The following is a 23,557-nucleotide window of genomic DNA, read 5'->3' as shown; positions in this document are numbered from 1 at the left end:
AGTCCAGTGTCAGATTTATGTGATCATAATATTGTCTCCAGTCCACACCCTGTCTTCATCTTCTTCATGAAGTCCTTCCAAGAGCACAAGTGTCTAGTCGATGAGTTCCATTTTATTGATGATTTCTTTGGTGGACAACACTAAGAAATCCTTCATATCCCAAGGTCACAAAGATTTTTAATCTAATATTTTCCTTTAGAAATTTTAAAGTTCTAGCTTTTATGTTTAGGTCTAAGATCCACTTCAGGTTAATTTTTATGTATGATTGTATGATGCAAAGTAAAAATTCAAGGTTCTTTTTTTTCCTCATAATACCTAGTTATTCCGGTATCATTTGTTGAAAAAAAAAAAAGTATCCTTTCTCCATGGAATTAACCTGGCATCTTTGTTGATTCAACACTAAATTTGGGTAGGTCTATCTTTGAGCTATTCTGTTTCATTGATCTGTACATCCATCCATCAATATAACACTGTCTTGATTGCTAGAGGTGTAGAGTTGTCTTGAGATCAGGTATTCCAACTTCGTTTTATTGCTTTTGTGGGATTTTTGGTTTGTTTGTTTGTTCCTTTTTTGGCTATCCTTGGTTCTCTGCATTTCCATTTAAGTTTTTTCCCAGAAATTTCTTCCCAGAAAAAGCCTGATGAGGCTCTGATTAGGATTGTGCTGAATCTATAAATCAGTTTGGGGAGAATTAACCTCTTAATAATATTAAGTGTACAATTCATAAATATAACATACTTCTCCATTTATTTAGGTCTTCTCTAATTTCTCTCATTGCTATTCTGTAGCTCTTAGAAGTCTTAGCCTTTCCATGCAATTGCCTTCTCTGGTTTTGATATCAGGACAATATGATTCATAAAAGGAGATAGGAATAATTCCTTTCTCCTTTATTTTCTGAAGGAGCTGCTGCATGACAGTGTTAATTATTCCTTAAATGTTTGATAGAACTCATCAGTGAAGCCATGTGTGTAGAATTTTCTTTGTAAGAAGGTTCTGAAATTACACATTCCATTGCTTTCATAGAGGTAGTGCTACTTATATTTTCTGTTTCTTCTTGTATTAGCTTGAGTAACATGTGTCTTTTAAGTAATTTGTCCATTGCATCCAATCTGTCCATTGCATCCAATCTGTCTAATGGAACTCAATTAATAATGATTCTGAGTAAGAGAAGCCAGATCAAAGAGAGAGACAGACAGAGGCAGAGAAAACACAGTGTTTGATTACAAAGAGGCAGGAGCAAACAATGCCGGGGGGTGGGTGGGGAATGATGTATATATGGTAAAAGTCTCTGTCCCAGTTCTTGGCACAGACCTCCTAAGACCCTTGGAATCTCTTAATGATAAAAGTATCCTATTCATCATAAACTCTTTTTAACCCTACTGGAGTTAACACTAATGGAGATGACCCTTAGTGGGCCCCTAGACAGCTTTGGGATGGAGCTAGTTGCCAGAGGAACCAACCATGTGACTGGAGAGTTAGAAACATTAGACCTACCTACCACTTGACATCAGGGAGACTAGAGGCTGGGTTCAGTTACCAATGACCATGATTTAATTAACCATGCCTACATAATGAAGCCTTTTTTTAAAGATTTTATTTATTTATTTATTTATGAGACACACACACCCACAGAGAGAGAGAGAGAGAGAGGCAGAGAAAGAGGCAGAGGGAGAAGCAGGCTCCATGCAGGGAGCCTGACGGGATTCAATTCCAGGACTCCAGAATCATGCCCTGGGCCAAAGGCAGGCGCTTAACTGCTGAGCCACACAGGGATCCCCCCATAATGAAGCTTTGATAAAAACTATAGGACAATGAGGTCTGGAGAGCTTCTAGGTGGGTGAGCCCAGGCAGGCACAGGGAAAGTGGTGCTCCTGGGAAGCTTTGTGCTCCAGTCCTTCCCACAAGACCCTGCCCTATGGAACAGCTCCTTTGAACTTCCTGACTTGTACCCTTGTACCCTTCCTGACTTGTACCCTTGTTTCTCCCTTGTACCCTTTACAGTAAAATGAACCATAAGCATAGCACCTTCTTGAATTCTGTGACTCATTCCAGTAAAATATTAGACATAAGGGGAGGATCGTGGGAACGCTTAAACTCATAGTCAGCCAGGTATAATGCAGGTGGGCCCCCATTTGCAGCTGGCATCTGAAGTGGGACAGTCTTGTGGGACTGAGTCCTTAACGTGGAATCTGTGTGGTTAGCATTGAAGGGAATCAAATTTCAGGACACCCAGTTGGTGTCAGAGAATTGAGAATTGCCGGAAGGTGACATAATATATATGTTTGTTACCTCAATTTTGGTAATGGCTTCACAGGTGTAGACAGAACTGGCCAGCCTGGACATATGAAATATGTAGTTTGTTTTACATTAATTATACCTCAAAAAAGCTGTTGTTTTTTAAAATTATTCCACAAGGAGGTGATCAGCAAAATCTTGAGTGTTTAGCAAAAAAATTTCAAGAGGGAAAAATGATAGATGGGGAACCTATAGTTCAAAGAAAAACAACTTAAGGGATGCCTGAGTGGCTCAGCGGTTGAGCATCTGCCTTTGGCTCAGGGCGTGATCCTGGAGTCCCGGGATCGAGTCCCGTGTCGGGGTCCCTGCATGGAGCCTGCTTCTCCTCCCTCTTCCTGTCTCTGCCTCTCTCTGTGTCTCCCATGAATAAATAAATAAAATCTTAAAAAAAAAAAAAAAAGAAAGAAAAAGAAAAACAACTTAAAAGAAATAGCAGGTATAATGGATGGACCTTATTTAAAACTCAATTCAAGTAAAGGTCCAATGGATGGACCTTATTTAAAACTCAATTCAAGAAAATCTTATAAAAAATTGGAGAAATGTGGGCAGCCCAGGTGGCTCAGCGGTTTAGTGCCACCTTCAGCCCAGGGCCTGATCCTGGAGACCTGGGATCGAGTCCCATGTCGGGCTCCCTGCATGGAGCCTGTTTCTCCCTCTGCCTGTGTCTCTGCCTTTCTCTCTCTCTCTCTGTGTCTCTCATAAATAAATAAAAATCTTAAAAAAAAAAAAAACTACCCCTTCTTAAAAAAAAAATTGGAGAAATGTGAATACAGACTGAATATCTGATGTTAAGGAAGTATTACCTTTTTAGCAATGGTAATGTATTATGTTATGTTTTTATATTTTAAAAGAATTCTTATCTTTTAGTGATACATATGGAAATTTTACAGATGAAATGGTATATTATGTCTACATCTGCTTCAAAATAACCTAAATGAAATTAAGGAGGTATGAATGAAATAAGATTGGCTGTGTGCTGATAACACATAAAGCTGAGTAATGGCTACATCAATTTCATTATACTATACTCTCTGTATGTGGTTACAATTTTCATTTAAAAAAGTCTTTTTAAAAAATCAAATTCAGGCCTCCGGACTCCTGAACCATTTCTTTATATATCTCCTTATCAAAATAAGGCATATATACTATATATAATCCTCTATATATTGATTGGAGGCCTAATGAATTTTTTTTTTAAATTTCATACCAAATGGTTAGAGATATATCAACCTTACCTGTCATGACCCTTTGGGGTCCTGAGATATATATACAAGGTAAGTATAATAAATTATTATATCATAATTTAAAATGTTTTTCTGGGGCACATGGGTAGCTCAGTGGTTGAGCTCAGGGTGTGATCCTGTAGTCCTGGGATTGAGTCCCACATCAGGCTCCCTGCAAGGATCCTGCTTCTCCCTCTGCCTATGTCTCTGCATCTCCCTGTGTCTCCCATGAATAAATAAATAAAATCTTTTAAAATAGTAATAACAGGGGATCCGTGGGTGGCTCAGAGGTTTAGCGCCTGCCTTCCGCCTAGGGCGTGATCCTGGAGTCGCAAGATCAAGTCCTGCGTCAGGCTCCCTGCATGGAGCCTGCTTCTCCCTCTGCCTGTGTCTCTGCCTCTGTCTCTCTCTCTTTGTCTTCATGAATAAATTTTTTAAAATCCTAAAAAATAATAATAAAATAATTTTTTTTCTGCTACTAAAGTTCTTGAAATACCTGCTCTCTACTGGCCAACAACTAGGTAGGCTAAGTTATACCCGAACATCTTACTAGCACAGAAACTACAATATTTACGAGCTACTTAGCCAACTCCCATTATTAAAAGCCTCTATATTCTCTATGAGGTTTAATTCTGTTTATTCCAATGTCCAAAACAAAATGCACTTAAACAAATATCTCTAATAATATATGAAGTATCACCTAAAGAAAAATGAGGATACATGAAGTATTTGTGAAGATAAAGCAAGATGATAAGAGACTGTTTTGTAAGAAACATGACACAAATGAGCGGTTACCATTACTGACCACCAAGAAACCCAAAAGATTTTTTTAAAGATGAGATGACTAAGCACTCATACAAAGATTCAATTCCCCCAAAAGGAAATTGCTTTCTTTTATATGTAGTTACTATATATTTTCCACTAACTGCTCATTAAACACCCAAAATAGAGCTACATTATCCAAAGTCACAATAAAAATTCTACCACTAGATTTAAAACCACTGAATTCTGATAGAATAGACGCTGATAGACTCTGAAGAGGTCTGTAAAAGTATCTGGTACGGTTTAATGTCAACTCTTCTCAAGGTTCCTCAGTTCACCAGATCTTTGGCAGGGAAGTCTTGCATATAATTTGCATAACATTAAACATTGCAGCATGAGGCAATCTACATTTAGACAATCACAACCCAATTAAGCTAAATGTGAATTTAAGTTCCTTTGTGTTTTTTTCTACAATATTTTGACAATCCATATCAGCTTTTTAATGCCTTTTTCTTTGCAATATATTACCTGCTATTAAAGTAACACTAAGGGACGCCTGGGTGGCTCAGCGGTTGAGCATCTGCCTTCGGCTCAGGGCGTGATCCTGGAGTTCCGGGATTGAGTCCTACAACAGGCTCCATGCATGGAGCCTGCTTCTCCCTCTGCCTGTGTCTCTGCCTCTCTCTCTGTGTGTCTCTCATGAATAAATAAATTTTTTAAAATCCTTAAAAAATAAAAAATAGAGTGACACTAAACATAATTTCACTGGTCAGGAAAAAACCCATCATGTTAACAAACGTAATCCCTGAACAGATAAAATTGGAAGGATGAACGCCCTTATGGGGTTATCAGCTTACCTAATCAAAGTTACTAAAACATCATAATTTAAACTATCCTTTCAAATTATGAAAGGATATGAAAGGATCAATTACAATGATCATGTTGAAATCCATTCACTTTCACTTTTCAGAATACGTCTGAAGCAGCAACAACACACAAGCAGCTTCACTCTACAGCTAAGCATCAGAAGAGGGAGAGACAGAGGCCAGGTGAGTCTGTAACAGGGTCTGGAGCATCCTCCTGGTTTCCAAGAGCAATTTTCCACGCAATTATCTCAGTTACAAGATTCCAAGGGCCTCTAATTTTGCCCAACGTCTGACCTCCCAAGCATGTTACAGGGAGCATTTCCAAAGGGGCCCCAACCTACCTCATCAACCACCTCTTGCCACTGTCTTTCTCACAGAGCAGCCATGCTCGATTTTTTCACCAATGATTTTGTAAATGCCATTCCTTCTAATGCCTCTTTTTATATGAAAACCTCCTCCTTATCCTCCAAGATCCAAGTTGGGGTCACTGACATTGTGATGTCCTCCCCGACTCTTGCAAAGGTACATCACTTGGTTTCCGCTGCATATCGTGTGGCATTGCTGAATCCTAACCACTAGACCACCAGGGAAGCTTCGTGTGGCATTGCTATATCACTCTCCCCCACCCCACCCCACCCCACCCCCGGGGACTGTAAATGTCTCAGTATCTCCATCCTCTTGGAGAGGAAAAGGCAATGCATTCATTTGATCATGAAATCAGGGATGACCGAGGAGTAAACAGGAAGCCCCAGTCCAATGTAGCAAATAAGCTTCAACAAGAGCTGCAGAGCCCAGTTCAACTGAAGTATAGACCCTGAGGGGCCACTAGCAAAGACAAAATGAGAGAGAAAGCAATGGGACCACCAGAGAAGAATCCTGTAAGTCATGTTGGCCCATACCAAATAACTGAACCAAATGGACAGAGGAGAGCAGCGATTAAAACACACACACGCACACACACACACACACACACACACAAATGCCAGACCCCAAACAGCTTCCAGTTTTAGACTTATTTATTTTTCTAATTATGTGAAAAGCATACCTGCATTACCACCCTTGAAATTTCATGGCTTTTTTTAAAGCAAACACTTCCTTTCCAATGACTGACAAATGACATTCTGTTTCTACCACTGGTAAAAATGCTGAGTCACTGGACACAAGTTGCAGTACTTCCTCGTCCCCCAAAAACCACCCAGACCTACCATCCCCCCCTTCCCTGAGACAACGTGAACCAGTCTGGGACCTCAGGGCACAAGCACTATCTGGTCTGGGCAAACAGATTCACAAACTAAAATATGCTCCACAGAAGATGAGCCAATGTAATTTTTCTGGACTTGTCTTTCAGTTTGGTGTATGTTTTCCAGAGAGAGAGAGAGAGAGAGAGAGGTAGAGACACAGGGAGAGGGAGAAGCAGGCTCCATGCAGGGAGCCCGATGTGGGACTCGTTCCAGGGTCTCCAGGATCAGGCCCTGGGCTGAAGGTAGATGCTCAACCGCTGAGCCACCCAGGCGCCCCTGTTTTCCATTGTCTTATGAGAACTCAGCATGATCATCTCATATCCACTGATCTTCTCCTTTAGAGGTTCCAGGTTTGAGGGTTGCTTACAAGAACCTTTATACTCCAGAGTTATAAAAATATATTTTCTTGTATCTTTAATATTTTTATGATTAGCTCATTGAATACTCTGGAATTTACTTTTTGTACAACGTGTAGGGATTATAACTTTGATAGCCAGTGATCACACACCACTCTTTCTCCACCGGACTCAAAATGTCACCATTATCCATGAACCAAATTCACATGAATATGTGTGCATGTGTGTATACATAAACATATGTGCGCGAGCCTATGCCTGCACCAAAACCATAGTCGGAGTAGATTCCCCATTGTTTCATTTTTTTCAAAATGGGACTGGTTATTTTTGCCCATTCTTCTCTTCTAGATGAAGGGGAATCAGCTTTCAAGTTCCTTAAAAGTCTCGTTTGGATTTTGATTAAGATTGCCTTGGAGGGATCCCTGGGTGGCGCAGCGGTTTGGCGCCTGCCTTTGGCCCAGGGCGTGATCCTGGAGACCCAGGATCGAATCCCACATCGGGCTCCCGGTGCATGGAGCCTGCTTCTCCCTCTGCCTGTGTCTCTGCCTCTCTTTCTCTCTGTAACTATCATAAATAAATAAAAATTAAAAAAAAAAATTAAAAAAAAAAAGAAAGATTGCCTTGGATTTAGAGATTCTTTTGAAGAGAACTGGTATTTTCCCACATTGCAGCTTCCTATCAAGAAATTACCTTGTAGCTCTCCATTTATCCAGTTTATCTTGTTTTTTATAAAGCTTTGTTTTTCTCCATACTGGGCTTGTCAATAATTATGGTAGTTAGTGAGGTCTGGTTTAGAGCCACACATTAGAAAACACTTATTTTAAAATAATTATTTTGAAATGTTTTGACAAATTAATATTCAAATAATTTAAATATAGAAAGCATTAAAGTCATTTTAGTAAGAGAGACTTCACATCGCAGTTTCATTAGGTGCTGGAAGGATGTTTACAGGGGAGGTCATCGTAAATAGCAAAGGTTATTATTTTTTTTCCTGCTAAATTTAAATATCGGGGCTATGATTTAAATGATGGTCATGAAGTTTAGTGAAGTCTTCTGTACTCAGGTGGAGGAGGTAAGTGGATATAGTTTCCTAAACTTTCATTTCTTACTATGCTTTCTCTCTTAGAAATCCTACTGCTGGTTCTCCCCCCACCCCGCCCTTCATCGTTCCTCAGGTCAACAGGTTGTAAATCTGTCCACACCACTTGGATTAGTCAGGACTCTGGTTGCAAGGGAATTGACTTAAAACTCTACCCACATCTTTGCAATTGGTGTCAAAGAGTCTCTTTCTGAGTCACCTACTGTGGTTTCCAAAAAGCACATCATCCTCCCCAACCCCAAGCCTAAGTTGTTAGAGGTGCAGTACATCTTGCACCTGTGTGCACACTACCACAGTTTTTATCCTAAGTCACCAATGCTCTTGCTCATGACATGGGGTCAGCCGAAGTTTCCAGCAGCCCTGCAAGCATAGAGGCAATCTTTGGGCCTAGCCAGCTAATTTGTTGTTTTAAAAAATCATTATAAAAATATTCAAACGTGCAAAAGAGTATAGGAGAGTGAGCCCCCATAACTGTCCTCCAACACCTCCCCTAATGGCTATCAAGGTTTTTAGCCTGCTACTTTTATCCTCACCCTGACTTTCCCCTCAGTTTTTAAAGTAGTTTCAAGCTTGAATCTCCGATTGCATGTCATTCTACCCTTATGACAGTTTGTATTTCTAAAAATCAGGGAGAGTTTCCTTACATAAACACAATCTATTATTACTCCCCAACCTTGCCCTCCACCCCGCGGAAATAACTCCTATAGATCTACTACCCAGTTTCCATTCAAATTTCCATGATTCTTTCAGAGGTGTCTTTTGAGCCAGGATCTAATCTAATCTCATCAAGATCACACCTTCATTGGACTGTTCTGTCTCTTCAATCTGTTTGAATCTAGAGCATCCCCCTCTCTCCACCACCCACTTTTTATCGTCACACCAAGTGACTTGCTGAGGACACCAAGATAGCGGTCTGGAGGAGGGCTCCCATTCTGGATTTATCTGTTTGCTTCCTCCTAAGGCCGATCTGTTCCTCTAGCTCCATTTTTCCTGCAGGCTCAAAGTTTACCTCTAGAGACAGGATTATATTTGAGTCCAATGTCTGGAGGTAAGAATGGTCTTGGTATTTCATATTTGCCTCACCTAGAAAGGTAGTTATTTCCTCTCAGTGATGTGAAAATTACTTAGAAAACAGAGTTGGTGATAGTCTGATTTCTCCCTTTCAAATTCCCCATGACATTTCAATTAGTGGCTTCATACTCTGATACTCTGATGACCTTTGCTTACATCAACACTTTTATTAAGAGCTGCTAAATGGTGTATCTTCTAACTACATGATTCCTGCCACCTGCTGCAATTTTTCTGTAAGGGAATCCCATCAAGTAGGACTTTCTTATGACCTTCAGATGTAGCTTTTACAGGAAAAGTGAAAAAAAAAAAAAAGTGCTATTACCTTTTTGATTGCCACTTTTCAGGGACAGAGTTGGTACCATATTTCCACTACCAGTGGTGATCAATAAGGTATTCTGTTTTCATCTGTGTTGTTTGGGGGGTCTCTCTTTCAGATATCAGGGATACATTAGCTTCCTCCTGCTGCTCTAACAAAGTATCTCAAATTTGGGGACTTCAAACAACAGAAATATATTATCTCACAGATCTGCAGGTCAGAAGTCTGGAATGGGTCTTCCTAGGCTAAGATCAAAGTGCCAGCACAGCTTTGTTCCTATGGAAGGCTCTATGGGAGCATTCATCTCTTTATTTTTGCAGGCTTCTAGAAGCCACCCACATTCTTTGGTCCATAACCTCATTCTACTGTCAAAGCCAGTAAATGGCAGATACTCCTTCTCACTTAACCTCACTCTGACTCTGACTCGCCTCCCTTACTTGCAATGGTTCTGGGCACAGCCAGGTAACTCAGGGTAATAATCTCAGGATAATAATCTCTTTATCTTAAAGTCTGCACGTCAGCGGCCTGAACTACATCTGCATCTTTAATACTTTCTTGCTGTGTAACGTTCACATACTCACAGGTTCTGGGGACTAGGTCATGGATATTGAGGGGAGGGCTGTTTTTCTGCCCACCACAAGGGTATGAATCTATTCAGAGTATTTTAATCAACTGCAGCCATGTTCTTTTGATAGTCACATTGTCCCGCCTTTGGCCAGTGAGGACCCTTATTCCAGCCTCTGCACTTGTTAGATCTGGTGCCACCCCAAGTCTTGGATGGCTCCTTTTCCTGATACAACATATATCAGACATTCCAGGCTTCTCTTGCCCAGCCCCTGCCCATACCCAGGTGTGTTTGTGTAGGGTACCCACTGCGACAAGACAGCAGTTGTCTCTCAGGCTTTTCCATGGCTGGAGCTGAGACGTACGTATATGTCATAAGACACCCTCCAAAGAAACAATTCATGAATATAAAATTACTTTCTAATTTGAACTTAACCTTACAGAGTTTTTACTTAGGTCTTGTCTTGTACTCCTGTATCTCTTCATTTACATTTAAAATCTTGGTTCTTGTTACCTGGCTATATTTATATAGTCTATATGAAATGATTTTAAATTAACAATAACATTAACACTTCTGAATGCAACCCTATTTATCCTTAAAACATACAGGATAATTTGGCATCATCCTGCAAAACTGAAAATGCCCCTCTCTTATTTCTAGAGGTCTATCCTACAGGCCCAAACATACCCAGGTCAGAATGTTCACTGCCATGGTGCTTGTGATTAAGAACACAGGGTTAGGTAAACAACGGTTTTATGATACATCATGCAGCAATTCCAAAGACTGAGAAGCCTCTCCATGTCACCAACGAGACAAGCTGAACATGTCTCAGAAGGTATAGAGGGCAAGTTGTAAAGGGACTCACTATTGTGTTCCTGACAAACACAACTCCATCCCAGGTGGGGGCCAATAACCTTTCTATGTGAAGGTTAAATGTGCAACCTGCTTCATTCATTTCCTATCACCATTTAGAAGGTACTGCTAACAAGGTTAACAAGAAAAACCCCTTCTGTATCTAGAGTAAAGTGACAAATAGGTTCAAACCACGGATACCCATGCACCTGCCGGTGGGCAGAAAGAAAAAGGATTTTACTTTTTGTTTTTTAAGATAAAGGTATATGTGGAATTACAAAAAGATGTCTGGGGTCAGAAAACATGAAGAACTTTTGACATGTAGCTTTTCTCAATTTATAACACTGCCATCATAAATGATAACTAATTCCATTACTGAACATGAAATTTATGACATCTTATCTTTTAAGGAATTACTCATATATTTATTATTAAATCAACATCTCCAATGAAATTATATGTGAGCTACTGGATGGATTACCTTATCAGATAACCCTTACTGGGTGAAGACAATTCATTTTCAAATTGTGTTGGTAATATCTGAAATCGACACTATTCTTCTACCCAAATCTAAGACCTTTCTTTTCTTAGATGATTCATGTGGCAAAAGATAGTCTGTAGGTGTCTATTAAAATGCAGAGTTTTGAACTTTGCTATCAATGTGATATTGAGCAATTAGTTTCTCTCTGAACCTGAGTTTCTTCCTTCTATAGGAGATGATGAGTACTGTAGAGTCATTTCCAAGAATCTGAAAATAAGGAAGAAAGCTGGCCCTTGGAAAGTAAAGAATTTTACATCAATATGTAACACAAAGGGCAGAGAAATGCCAAAGTCTCCAGGGCTGGCTGGCACTGGCTGGGGCTTCAGTAACTGTATTGTCAGATCCAGAGGAGGTCTGCCCCACAGTGAGAACAGGAAACAGGGTAATATGGAAGGGCAGGTCATCCCAAAAGCCATCAGTGCCAGGGAATTCAAGTACTTCACACCTAGCATAAAACCACTCCATGGAGAAATGACTTAGTCCAGCTACCAAAACTGATGAGCCTAAGGCTAACCCTTCTGACATATCCGACCATGAGCTCATGACTGCTGCGCTACTCTCGGAGGGCCACTACACTTCCAGGAGGGAAACCCCCAAGAGAAAATGCTCTAGTCACGCAGCCTTTGGGCAGCTGGGCTCCTAGGAGATTAGTGCTAAGTGTAAAGTAGTAAATTTGATATTCTAGGTAGTTTGACTTTTCAGATAAATCTACTAGGTGAATAGTGCATTCTGGGGAGTGGGGGCCTCTAGCTTCATCAGATTCTCAAAAGGGTCTTTAACTATATAAGAACCACTATGCAAGAGGAGAAATATGGGTCAGGCAGACTTGGCTGATTGACATGAATTTTACCATAAGAGACAGATGTGCTCAATACAGCAATAAAATCTAGTTTCTGGGTCTGAATGGCTGAGGGCCACCCCAGACACCACATGTCTAAGGAAACAGCCAGTTTTCCTCCAAGTAGACAAAACAGACCTTTCAATACAGTGGACAAGTCTGGAACATTTTTCTTTTTTAAATTTCTACCTACTACGGAGGATAACTGTAAAAACTAAAAAGAAGGGATCCCTGGGTGGCGCAGCGGTTTGGCGCCTGCCTTTGGCCCAGGGCGCGATCCTGGAGACCCGGGATCGAATCCCACGTCGGGCTCCCGGTGCATGGAGCCTGCTTCTCCCTCTGCCTGTGTCTCTGCCTCTCTCTCTCTCTGTGTGTGACTATCATAAATAAATAAAAAAAAATTAAAAAAAAAAAACTAAAAAGAATATATACATGTAAAATTATAAAGCACTGCATACAAGTATCAGTAAGGTTTCTTTCTTTACCCTCAATCCAACTCTATCACATAAATACAAAATAAGTAATCTGATGTCACTCATATACACTTGCAGATCTAAATGTTAAGTACAAGTGGATCTCCACTGTGATTTCAGTACTGACCCAAGTCATGCCCCAGTTCTGGAGAGAGCTTCCAAAGAGGAGAAGAAGGTTGGAATTAATGAGGCACTTCCAACGAGTGTTGCTATTTCCATCTATTCCACCATCACAGATCCTACCCCCTAGATCCCTAGATGGTCAGAAAATAATCATAAACCACAATGCTTGACCTAAAACTCTAATCTCACGTGAAGGAATTTCCACCATCTACTTCATTAAACTTTCCAGCACAAAATGGTCAGGAAAAAAATAAACTTTTCTTATATCATAACCTGATTTTCTTTTTAATAATTTGAACACCCATTCCCCATTAAGCAGGGCACTTTTTAAAAGACTGAAACACAGAGACACTGACTAGTTTTCCTTATGGAATAAAAAACTAAGCAAATGACTGAAGCCTAAGACAACTCTGACCCCAAAAACTGTCACACTTCTTTGAGGAGAGGGGGGAAGGTCATGAACCTAAGTATCCCCTCTCATTCATGACTTAGAAACTGCTAATAATGTGCAGAAAAAACCTTCTCTTTCTAGGCCAATTCTAGTTGGGACATTTTACATAAATAGTAAGCTCTCCTCTGCTGCTGGTGGCAACCAAAGAGAAGGAAACAGGTCCTAAATGGAGCACAGAAGACTGCACAAAAGCTTTATACTCTATACTTAATGTTGTAATAACAAAAGACACAGCATAATTAAGATGTCATTATAAGAAAAGTAGTAGTAAACATAGTAAAGAAAAGAATGACCAATTAAAGCTGAGTATTAAAAGCCCTTGACCTTGCCTGTTAGGGTTAGTTCTGTTTCTAAATGGAGTACAGACATCACACTTACCACCACCTCCCAACCAAATAGCAAAAGTCTCATATTCTTAAAAGAAGATACATCTGAAATGTCATCTCAGCTTTAGATATCCACAATGCAAAATGAAAGCCTGCAGTACTCAACAGCTGTGTAAATGCCTTCCCATGTAACCTCTAGTTCATTTTTAACTTAAGCCCTTATCAAACGCAACGCAGATAGAGAACATTTAGAGTAACCTGAAAATATAACCAGAGTGATCTTTCTAGACAGATGATAAAGGACAATGGACTGACTTAATGACACAAAGCACAAATACTAAGAGTGTGTCCTTCAGTCAAGTGTCACTGCCGAACATGAAAACACTTGCTGCCTTCCCCAGCAAATTCCTAATGGAATTATAGGTGTAAGTTTTTGAATATATGAAACATAAGGCCTCAAATCCTCAGAAAAAGACTTTTTCAGCATAATTAAAGCTCATTCTCTTCCTAAAACATTTTAGCCTCTACTTATCTAAGAAGTAAAAAGGGCCTGGATTTTCTTAGCCCTCGGCCAGTGGCAGTCACTGTCATAATTTACATGTAACACAACCTGGCTTCCACATCCTGACTAATGGAAATGTTAATCCCCTAATCAACCTCATGTAATGAATTTTAAATCATTGGAGGAACCAAATATCTTCTCCCCATAATGGAACTTTAGAGGAACTCAAACATACACATGAAATAAGATTTTTCACTAGTTTTGCCATCACTGAATTAATTATAGGTATCTTTTTAGTCTTTGTAAATTTTAATATTCTTATTTAGCCAGGAAATGTTCAGACTGATGAGCACAGATTATACAGAGCACATGCAGACTTTCTTTAGCTGGATTTGGGAAGTGACTAAAGGAACTGGGGGACAGCTTCCAGTGAAAGCAACTGCAGGATAGGGGAGCTGTCTTTAGATATTGGAAAACCTGTCATTTTTACAGGGGATTAAATTTGTTCTGCACAACCACAAGGAACAGCAAAAGATCAGTGCATAGAATGAATTGTAAGAGAGCTTTCCAACACCACAGAGCTTCCAAAGATGCTCCTCAAAGATGACCCTGCCTAGACGTCAGACAAGGAAGTCACCCATCCAATGCATGACTAAATTGGATGCCCTCCAAGATCTTTCCAAACATGAGATACTACAATGTTATGTTATTAATATGCAATCTGTTAATGTCTAAAGAATACCGAAATGAATCACCTTATGCTCAGTACACTGGAGCCAGCTGCTTGTAGGCTATGCTTTTTGGTTCATTTTACCGAAGCAAAGACCTCCAAAGGATGAGCTAACTCTCCTAATTGCTTAGTTATCTATATTTAAGAGCAGCATGCTTGTGGACTCTATGTACTAAAGCCAACATAGCCCCAAGCCTGATGGATAGATGATGGATGGAAGGAAGGAAGGAAGAAGGACGGATGTGACAAAAGAATGGATGGAAGAATAGAAGGACAGGTGGATGGAATATAGGAAGGAAGAATGGATGGAAGGATGGATGGGTGGATGGAAGGATGGATGGAAGGATGGATGGAAGAATGGAAGGATGGATGGAAGAATGGAAGGATAGATGGATAAAACAAAGGAAGAGTGGATGGAAGGAAGGATGGATGAAAGTATGGATGGGTAGGTGGGTAGATGGAAGAAGGAAGAAAAAGGGAGGGTAGAGGGGAAAAAAGGGGGAAAGGGAGAAAAAAAAGAAAAAGAACAGAGTAAGGCACCATGTGTACAAGGTTCTGGATACCCAGTACCACCAAAAAGCTAGAGGAAAAAAACTGAGAAGAAATCTGGAAATTCACTTATTTATATGTCTAAGGGCCAACATTTGCTCTTTGCTGCCTGAGCCAACAAACCAGCTTTTCAGAAGTCCTGTCTCCCAAGCCTGCTTTCCCAGAGCACATGGCACAAGGGGCTCCATGCAATGCTGCTTTATATCTGCTACTATTTTGTACTTAGGGTATCACGTTTTGTGCTCCATATAATCCCTAGAGCAACCACCTACAGTATAATAAAAAAATATATATCACCTTTTAATACTTCATCCAATCCTTTTCTGAGTTATCACTGTTTGAAATTAATGTTCTCTCATTTAAAAATATATTCTAAGGATAGAAAATGCTCACAAAAGACAGATGATTTCCTGATCAGAAATTAATAGATATCATATTGTATAGAGAGGGAAAACTAAATATAGTGAATGTAAGTGTCTTACCAAGGGCCAGGGGCAAGTTGCCAGTGAAATCTCCCCAAATGAGAACCAGAGCTCCTGGTTCCAGATCTAGAACTTTTCCATAGTATGGCAGGTAGTAGAGAGAATCCAGAGATGAAACAGGTGATCTTCCTCAAGTTTACTAAGGATGAAGCTCTGGCCCAGGTACTTTCATATAATCACCTCTTCCTACCCCTGAAACCCTGGAAGAAGGAAATGGCAGCAAACGAGCACAGGTCCAAGGCTAGGTCCAGGCTGTCACAAAACACCCATCACAGAGCAAATGAACCGTAAAGAGATTTTCACTGTTCTCTCTGTAATGCCCTATCTAGACAGTACTACAATCTGCAGATGCCCCATGCTAAAGTTGAAGCACAGATGACCCAAAAGAAGACTTACAGAATTAGAATACTTACAGGATATGGGGAGCCAAGGTATTACTTCTCCCCCTGCATTTTATTTTAGACCCACGGAAGAATCAAGAAAGGTCCAGCAGTCATAAGTGCTGATCAAAGACAAAAACCAAGAAGAACAACGATGTGAGCAACAGGAGGAACAGAAGCAGGTCCAGGGACACCCAGCCTGGTCAGCACGCAGGTTTCTAAACATACAAATGATTTCACGACAACAGAGTGAAAGTCGCCCAGTCCATGGTCTCCATTCCCCCACTGCCAACATCCAGAAAAGGACAAGAACAGACGAGACCACCCCACACACACAACCCATTTTCATCAAAATTTTCACCATTCTTCAAACACTCAGTTTATAAACAAAGGAGGACTGTTTGAACGAGAAAGTGATTTTTTTATTACAAAGAAAGCCAAAAATATTGTTTCACCCCTTGACCCTTTTCCCCAAAATGGAAATATCTGCGCAGCGGGGAGGGGCGGGAGGGAGAGGTGGAGGGAGACAGGGTCTGCTCTTTTCTCCATTAGTAACTCACGTAGAAGTCCTGTTTGGGGTGGAAAGAGTCAGGGTGGGGGTAAGCTGAGGCAGTCTAGTCTACAAATTTCTCAGCAGCAAGGTTGCACTTCTTGTGTGGAACACAACAGGCATTTAACCCTCAAGCTCCTCATGGGAAATAAGGAAGAAACTGCTTATTCACTTAGTCATAATTACAGCTATCCCGGGTCCCAGAGGAATAGTTGTTCTCCTTCAGTCTCTGAGGATGGTCCTGACTTTTCAAACGCTGCACCAGCAGCTCATAGACATGGCCTGTAAAATATATTCTCCCCAAATGAGAAAGTATCACTGTGTCATCTGTTCCTTGCAAAAGAAGAGGTGATGTGGGGCAGGGCGGGGCGGGGGGCGGGTTCCTTATTCCTGTTGGCCCAACAGGCACAGCAAAGAAGAAAAAAGCCAGATTCTGGGAAACCAGGGTCAGACTATGCCTCAGCTGCTTTCGGCTGTCACCTGGGCAGAGTTCTTAACAGTCCCGGGAAGGCTGATGCTACTTACCAGGCGACGCTATCGTGCAGAACAAATGCACTCATCATGCAGAGTGCCCAGGAGAGTGTAAGCTCTCAATAAGTGGTAGCTGTTCTATTCCTAGTTCATGAAAGTAAAACTTCTCTTTCCCTTATCAGGGCTATGGGGACCCCAGGCATCCTGCTCTCCACTACTCTGCGTTTCCTACTCTGCTTTGCCACCCGCTGTCAGATAAAGACCTACACTTCCCTGCTTCAAGCCTTGACACCCTATCCAACAGTTCTAGTCTTGTCCAAAACAGATGTTTGCCAAAGCCAAATTCAGCATGCTGAAAAGCACTTTAAGACATTGCCTCTAAGAACACATTGCGTATAAAAACCGGGGCTGCCTGAACCTCAAAGAGATCTACTGGGCTCTCGATCCAAAACATTTCACAATCCTTGACTTTGGGCAGCTAGTTCTACGTCCAACATTGATTGCACTGGAACATCTATTTCTAAGAATTGACAACTACGCACAGCACTTGAATCTTCAAGTCACTGGCACAAATTGACTCTGAACCAAGAATGAAATAATAACCGAAAGGTCAGAACAAATTACATTTTGCATGTGTACCTTAGTGGAAAAGAGGTTGCCACCACTTTATACATAGAAATACTCCCTAGTGATGACAAAGACCAATTTTTTCCTGAAGGCTGTTCATTGTTTCCACATTGACTTTTCAGTTCAAAGTTGGGGAATGGGGGACACACAGGCATAGAATCCCCTACAACCAAAACAGAGAGGAATGGCTCACAGCCATCACCCACCACTCACGGATCAGAGTCAGGGAACTTACTGAAGAAACTCCAGTCCCAAAAAAGAAGAAAACTGAGCTACTTTTCAAGATCAATTCCATTTGATAGTTTTACAAATAGGAAGATGCAATATTATCACGTTACTGTATATACTCTGGGCTAGATAGCTCCTCAAAGGGAGTAACTAACAAATTATTATAAAACACTGAGCAAACATAATGAGTTATGATGATAGAATAGTAAAAGCCATCGAAATGCTACTTGCCCATGGCCAAATAGAATATTCAAGAAATTGCATTTTAAAGTAAACATCTTTCTTGGATCAACTGTGTATTTCCCTCTAGACTACATGTGCCCCTTGCTGGACAGGGCCGTGGTCCGGTCCATCACGGTATCCCGATGACTGGCTTGGAGAAACGGCTCTACAACCACCTTCAGAAGTAATGTAAAAAAAGGTGTCACAGGTGTCCTTAAGGATACTCTAAATGCTCCAGGAAAGTTACAAAGAATCTGGCAGATGTTATTCTCAGAACTGCCTTTCATATTGTATGTATGAATACTTTGAAAGTACGGGCTTTGCAATCAATGATCTCAAACTGTCAATGTCCCCTAAATGGACATAGGTGCAGGGAAAGGGTCAAGTTCATGTTACTCAACCTCTTTCGACTCAGTGCAATTACAAGTCAACTGAATTTCAGTCTGTTTGGAAAAGGTTAAGCAGACTAATGAGCCTGAAGTAAAAATGTTCTCGATGATCCATGGCTTTAAGATGCTGGCCCTCTGAAGGCCTGAGCTTATGAATTAGACTCTATCAAATAAAAGGACTTCTCTAACGTGGAGTATGGCCATTCGCATGCACAACCGAATGCTCATGTTTCTACCCGGGCCTGCATTGTGAACCCCAGGGTCACGGTTCAGTATTCCCAACAGACCCCATTATCAGCTACATTAGCTCAACAAATGTTTCAGTAAACTGAAGCAGCTATGTAATCTGAACAAATAGTCAGCTATTACGGGATTTACACTCATTGGCTCGTTAATTAAATAATGTGTCAACATAACAAAATGGTTGCCTCTCGCTATCTCAGAGGAGCAAAATCTCCCCAGGGCAGAATGTTCCATCTTCTGAGATTCTCCTATAATAGGCAGGGGACAGCAGACCCAATGTTTCACTTAAATTAGCTAGAGATTATATAGTCCTGTTGCTTTTCTGGTTTAAAACTGCGTAAGAAGCAAAGCAATTTAAATAAGGAAGTGCACAGAACACTACAGTGATTTCAAATAATCGGGCTGGAAAGAAAAAGTCACTAGTGATGGGCCAATGGCAAGGGTTATGCTCCTGAATGAGATACTAAAAATACAAATCTAAACATCTTTTTCAAGAACACCAAAGACCGGTGATCACATGCTTCACTCCAAAATGCGGCTGAAATAGAAACTCTTGTCAGAAAACATTTGACCACTATCCTTTACCAACAGAGGCGAATCATACTACTCTTTCCAGCCACTATGAAAATTAACTTTCTTACCATATTGAGAAATCCCCCAACCACCCACCCCTACCCCAAAATCCAGCAGGCAGGCCAATACCTGCCATCCAGTTAGTGGTAGATAAAAATCTGCAAGATGTTTTACTTAATAATCTCAATGTAACAGAATCCTAACAGAAGAGCACAAGGAGTGGCTGTTACTCTGTAAATGGTCACATTACAACACTAAAGCCAAAGCCACCGAGATAAATACAAAACAAATTAGAACCCTTGGAGAAGGTTCCAATAGCCTAATTTAAGAGTCTATTTAAAATAAAATAGCAACAGAATAATTACTAAGAGCTGTTTCCTAAAATTACCCTCCTCTTGATATTTCTCAATTCTAAAATGTCAAGAGAAATATGTTCACCATCTTCCAGTTCTGCCTTAAAACAAAGCGTTACCAAAGAATACCACTGAAAAACAGAGGCATTCATACAAGGAAGTGAATACCCTAAACATATAAGTATGTTCTCAAGAGGGACACTAAAAAAGCAGAAGTCACATTAAGTTCAAAACACCAAAAAACAAAACAAAACAAAAAACCAGAAGTTCCTAATTTTAATATTATATATTCCTCCTGCAAAACTGCCTATGAGTTAAGATATGTCTATTTTATATAGAGAGACTCCATATATTTAGGACTCCCTGCTCTTTAGGAAGAGTAGAAAAAGCAAAAGAAAAAGGAATTAAGCACTGTATACCACATTTATAAAAGTGCAGTTTCTTAAAAATGAAATTCAGATTTGGTCTGGGGGTTCTCGTTTAATTTAACTTCCCTTTTGCCAGAAACTTTAAACAGCACTGATTTTCAATGAGATTCGGGTACATTAGACTCTGGAATAGGAGTGTTAATTTCATAATACTCCAAAAGGTCTGTACTCTTCTCTGACTTTCCCTGCTAGACATTCCTTATCAAAGAGCAAACCCTGCAAACCCAACAAGATGCATGGGCTAACAAAAAAGGGCAAGCAAGCCAAAAATACCTAGCACGTGCTCATTTACACAATTTGGCTTTTCACAACAAGTAAACTGAAAAGGGACTGATATTTTCTCTTATGGCTCATGACCATGAACGGGCTTGTAAAAATTATCTGGTGATCACTTAGCATTAAAAGAAAGATTTTTTTTCTTATGTCAAGGTAACAATTTAAGCAATCTTGGGTGTATACGCCTTGAAACACGGATGCTTTCAATGGAGAACAGCTTTGATTTAGATTCTAATATTTTACAAAATTGCATGGTTTCAAATTCACCATAAAGAAGATGCCTCTATTTTATCATCAGTTCTACCACGAGCTATTTAGCACGTTTACTGTGCAACTCATGATGGTGTTACTTAGAAAAGAAGCTGGGGGGGGGGGGCGGGGGGGCGGGATCCAGCCCTAATCCTTTGATATACTATTTGAAACTCTATTAATCTGATGAATGATCTTCTCTGGGGTGGTGCTAATGACATGAACCACTGAAGTCTTTAACTAGTTCCATCAATAATAAGTCATTTTCGAGATAAGAGTACAACTGGGTATGGCCCTCACCAAACCCTTTGCCAATTCAATCGGGCCCTTCCTTGGTCATTTAAACAACGAATTCCTGTTTGGAATCAACCTATTCAATGTGCGTGTAAAAGGAAACCCACTTCAACCTTTTAACAAAGTACCACCAGGGGATCTGCAAGTTGAGGAAAGTCGCTGGGGTGATACACTTAGCACCAAAAAGAAAACTGTGTGGGTCACCAGCCACTTATCATTGTGTGGGGGCACGAAAGAGGGAAGGAAAGGAGGATAGGAAGAGGAATAGACTGGACCCCAAAGGCAGCAAGCACTGAAAACTGCACTTTAAGTACCTGGGACAAAAAGGCAAGGAGCCGGCACTCCCCAGCTAAGGAGCCCCCGGGGTGCTGAGAAGAGGATGCAGTTGGCAACAGGGGCAGCAGAGAAGGAACGACCAGAATGCAGCACAAGGGAGCCACAGGCATGGGGCAGCAGGGACCCATAATGATGGGGCTGGAGGTGTGATGGAGATGGGGCAGCAGGGACAGGGATGGGGCTGAAGGGCAGGAATGGGGCAGGAGGGACCCATACGGATGGCGCTGGAGGAACAGGGATGGGGCAGGAGGGACAGGGATGGGGCTGGAGGGCAGGCAGGCACGGGGCAGGAGAGAGTCACAAGGATGGGGCTGAGGGACAGGGATGGGGCTGGAGGGAGCCATAAGGATGGGGCTGGAGGGGCAAGGATGGGGCTGGAGGGGCAGGGATGGGGCTGGAGGGACAGGGATGGGGCAAGAGGGACAGGGATGGGGCTGGAGGGACAGGGATGGGGCTGGAGGGACCCATAAGGATGGGGCTGGAGGGGCAGGGATGGGTCTGGAGGGACAGGGATGGGGCTGGAGGGGCAGGGATGGGGCTGGAGGGACAGGGATGGGGCAGGATGGGGCTGGAGGGACAGGAATGGGGCTGGAGGGACCCATAAGGATGGGGCTGGAGGGGCAGGGATGGGTCTGGAGGGACAGGGATGGGGCAGGAGGGACAGGGATGGGTCTGGAGGGACAGGGATGGGGCTGGAGGGACAGGAATGGGGCTGGAGGGACCCATAAGGATGGGTCTGGAGGGGCAGGGATGGGGCAGGAGGGACAGGGATGGGGCAGGAGGGACAGGGATGGGTCTGGAGGGACAGGGATGGGGCTGGAGGGGCAGGAGGGGCAGGGATGGGGCAGGAGGGCAGGCAGGCGCGGGGCAGGAGCGAGCCTCGGCAGAGCGGCGCTGGCGACCCCGAGGATGGCGCTCACCCCACACAGGGGAGGCACAGGAGGGAGAGGGCGACGGGGACGGGGCTGGTCCAGCCAACTCGCAGCCACATCCCGGCAGCCCGAGGCTCGGGCGCTCCCGCGCTCCGCGTGCGGCCCCGGGCACTCTGGGGCGCTCTCCGCCGGGGTGCCCCCAACAGCCCTCGGAGACCCACTTCAGAGACGGGAACGGCGAGGCCGGGGCGGGGGGCCGCGGCCGAGGCCGAGCGCCGACCCTCCCGGACGCAGGGGGTCGCTGGCGGCCGCGGGGGGCGGCTGCGCGGGGGGCGGCGCGGGCCCGGCGGCCGGTACCTGGGCTCGGGCAGCACGATCTTCTTACTGGCGCGGGCGGCCGGGGTCGCCTTGCTCTTCTCCATCGCCATCAGGTAGCTGACATCGGCCAGCACGGCCTCCAGGTCCGCCATGTTGGCGAGCGGCGGCGGCGGCGGCGGCGGCGGCGGCGGCTCCTCGGGACCCGGACGGGACGCGCTCCCGCCGCCGCCGCCCGCCGCGCCCCGACGTGGGGGGGCCGCCCCGGGGCAGCCCCCCCCGCGCGCGCCCGCGCCCCCGCGCGCGCCCCCGCGCCCCCCTCGGCGCCCCGCGCGCGCCGCAGCCTCGCGCCCGCCGGGGTCGCCGCGCGCCGCCCCGCCCCCCGCGCGCCCCCGCCCCGCGCACGCGCACGCGCGCCCCCGCGCACGCGCCCCCGCCCCGCCCCCGCCCCCGCCCCTCCCTCCGGGGGTCGGCGGGGAGCGCGCCCCGAGGTCGGAGCCCCTGTGCGCGCGGGCGGAGCTGCCCCGCCGGCCCACCCCGGTCTCCTGACCGCGCGCCCGCGGGCACGGTCCCGCCCTCGCCGCGGGGCGGCCACGGGGGACTTCCTCCCCCCGTCCGGCCCGTCCTGCCCGTCCTGCCCGTCCTGCCCGTCCTGCCCCTCCCGCCCCTCCCTCCTCCCCTGCACTTCCCGCCCCGAGCTCCCGCCGCGCTCCCCCCGCCCACCCCGCCGGGGGCCCCGCACCCCGACAGGGCCCGTCCGCATTCCCGCAGGCGGCCGGGGCGGCTCGGGCAGCGCACGGCCCACCTGTGCCGGGGGGCGCCGGGGCGGGCTTGGGGCGCTCGCCCCCGCACCCCGCACCCCGCAGCCCCGCTGGAGACTCGGCCCGCAGGCAGCTAAGCGCTGGCCGAAGTTGCTCGTCCCACCCAAGCCGGGCCAGGCTGCAGGGGAGGGGCAGACCCCCGGGGAGGAGCCGTTCGCCGGGCAGGTGGTCGCGCTCGCCGGCGCGCAGGTGGCAGGTGGGGGTTGGAGGCTAAAGTGCTCGCCGAGGACGAGAACGGAGGCTCCTGCGGCCGGACCGTCAGTTCCAG

The 23,557-nt window shown here is 44.0% G+C and overlaps 1 protein-coding gene and 1 long non-coding RNA gene across 8 annotated transcripts in view; one reads left to right on the top strand and one right to left on the bottom strand.

The window, feature by feature from the left end:
• GRK3 (G protein-coupled receptor kinase 3) overlaps positions 1-22,700 on the bottom strand; it is a 132,004-nt gene extending 109,304 nt beyond the window's left edge. For 3 of the 7 annotated variants that reach the window (XR_012019399.1, XM_072803004.1, XM_072803003.1), the window contains exon 1: positions 22,511-22,693. Coding sequence is in view for 4 of the 7 variants with exons in the window: in XM_072803004.1 (XP_072659105.1) it covers positions 22,511-22,623 (113 nt within the window). In the remaining 3 variants the exon portion in view is untranslated. Of the gene's footprint in view, positions 1-22,510 lie in introns of all 7 variants that reach the window. The other 4 variants (XR_012019398.1, XM_072803002.1, XM_072803008.1 and 1 more) reach the window with 3 other exon arrangements.
• Positions 9,604-18,979, top strand: LOC140619522 (uncharacterized). The gene is made up of 3 exons (XR_012019402.1): positions 9,604-9,692; positions 16,125-16,244; positions 17,246-18,979. It is a non-coding gene; the product is annotated as an uncharacterized lncRNA (long non-coding RNA).
• Positions 22,701-23,557: the final 857 nt, after the last annotated feature.

This window comes from Canis lupus, chromosome 27 (genome assembly GCF_048164855.1).
Source record: "Canis lupus baileyi chromosome 27, mCanLup2.hap1, whole genome shotgun sequence".
Lineage (NCBI taxonomy): Eukaryota > Metazoa > Chordata > Mammalia > Carnivora > Canidae > Canis > Canis lupus.
Note: the sequence above shows the minus strand (reverse complement) of the source record. Positions and strands in the feature narration are given on the sequence as shown.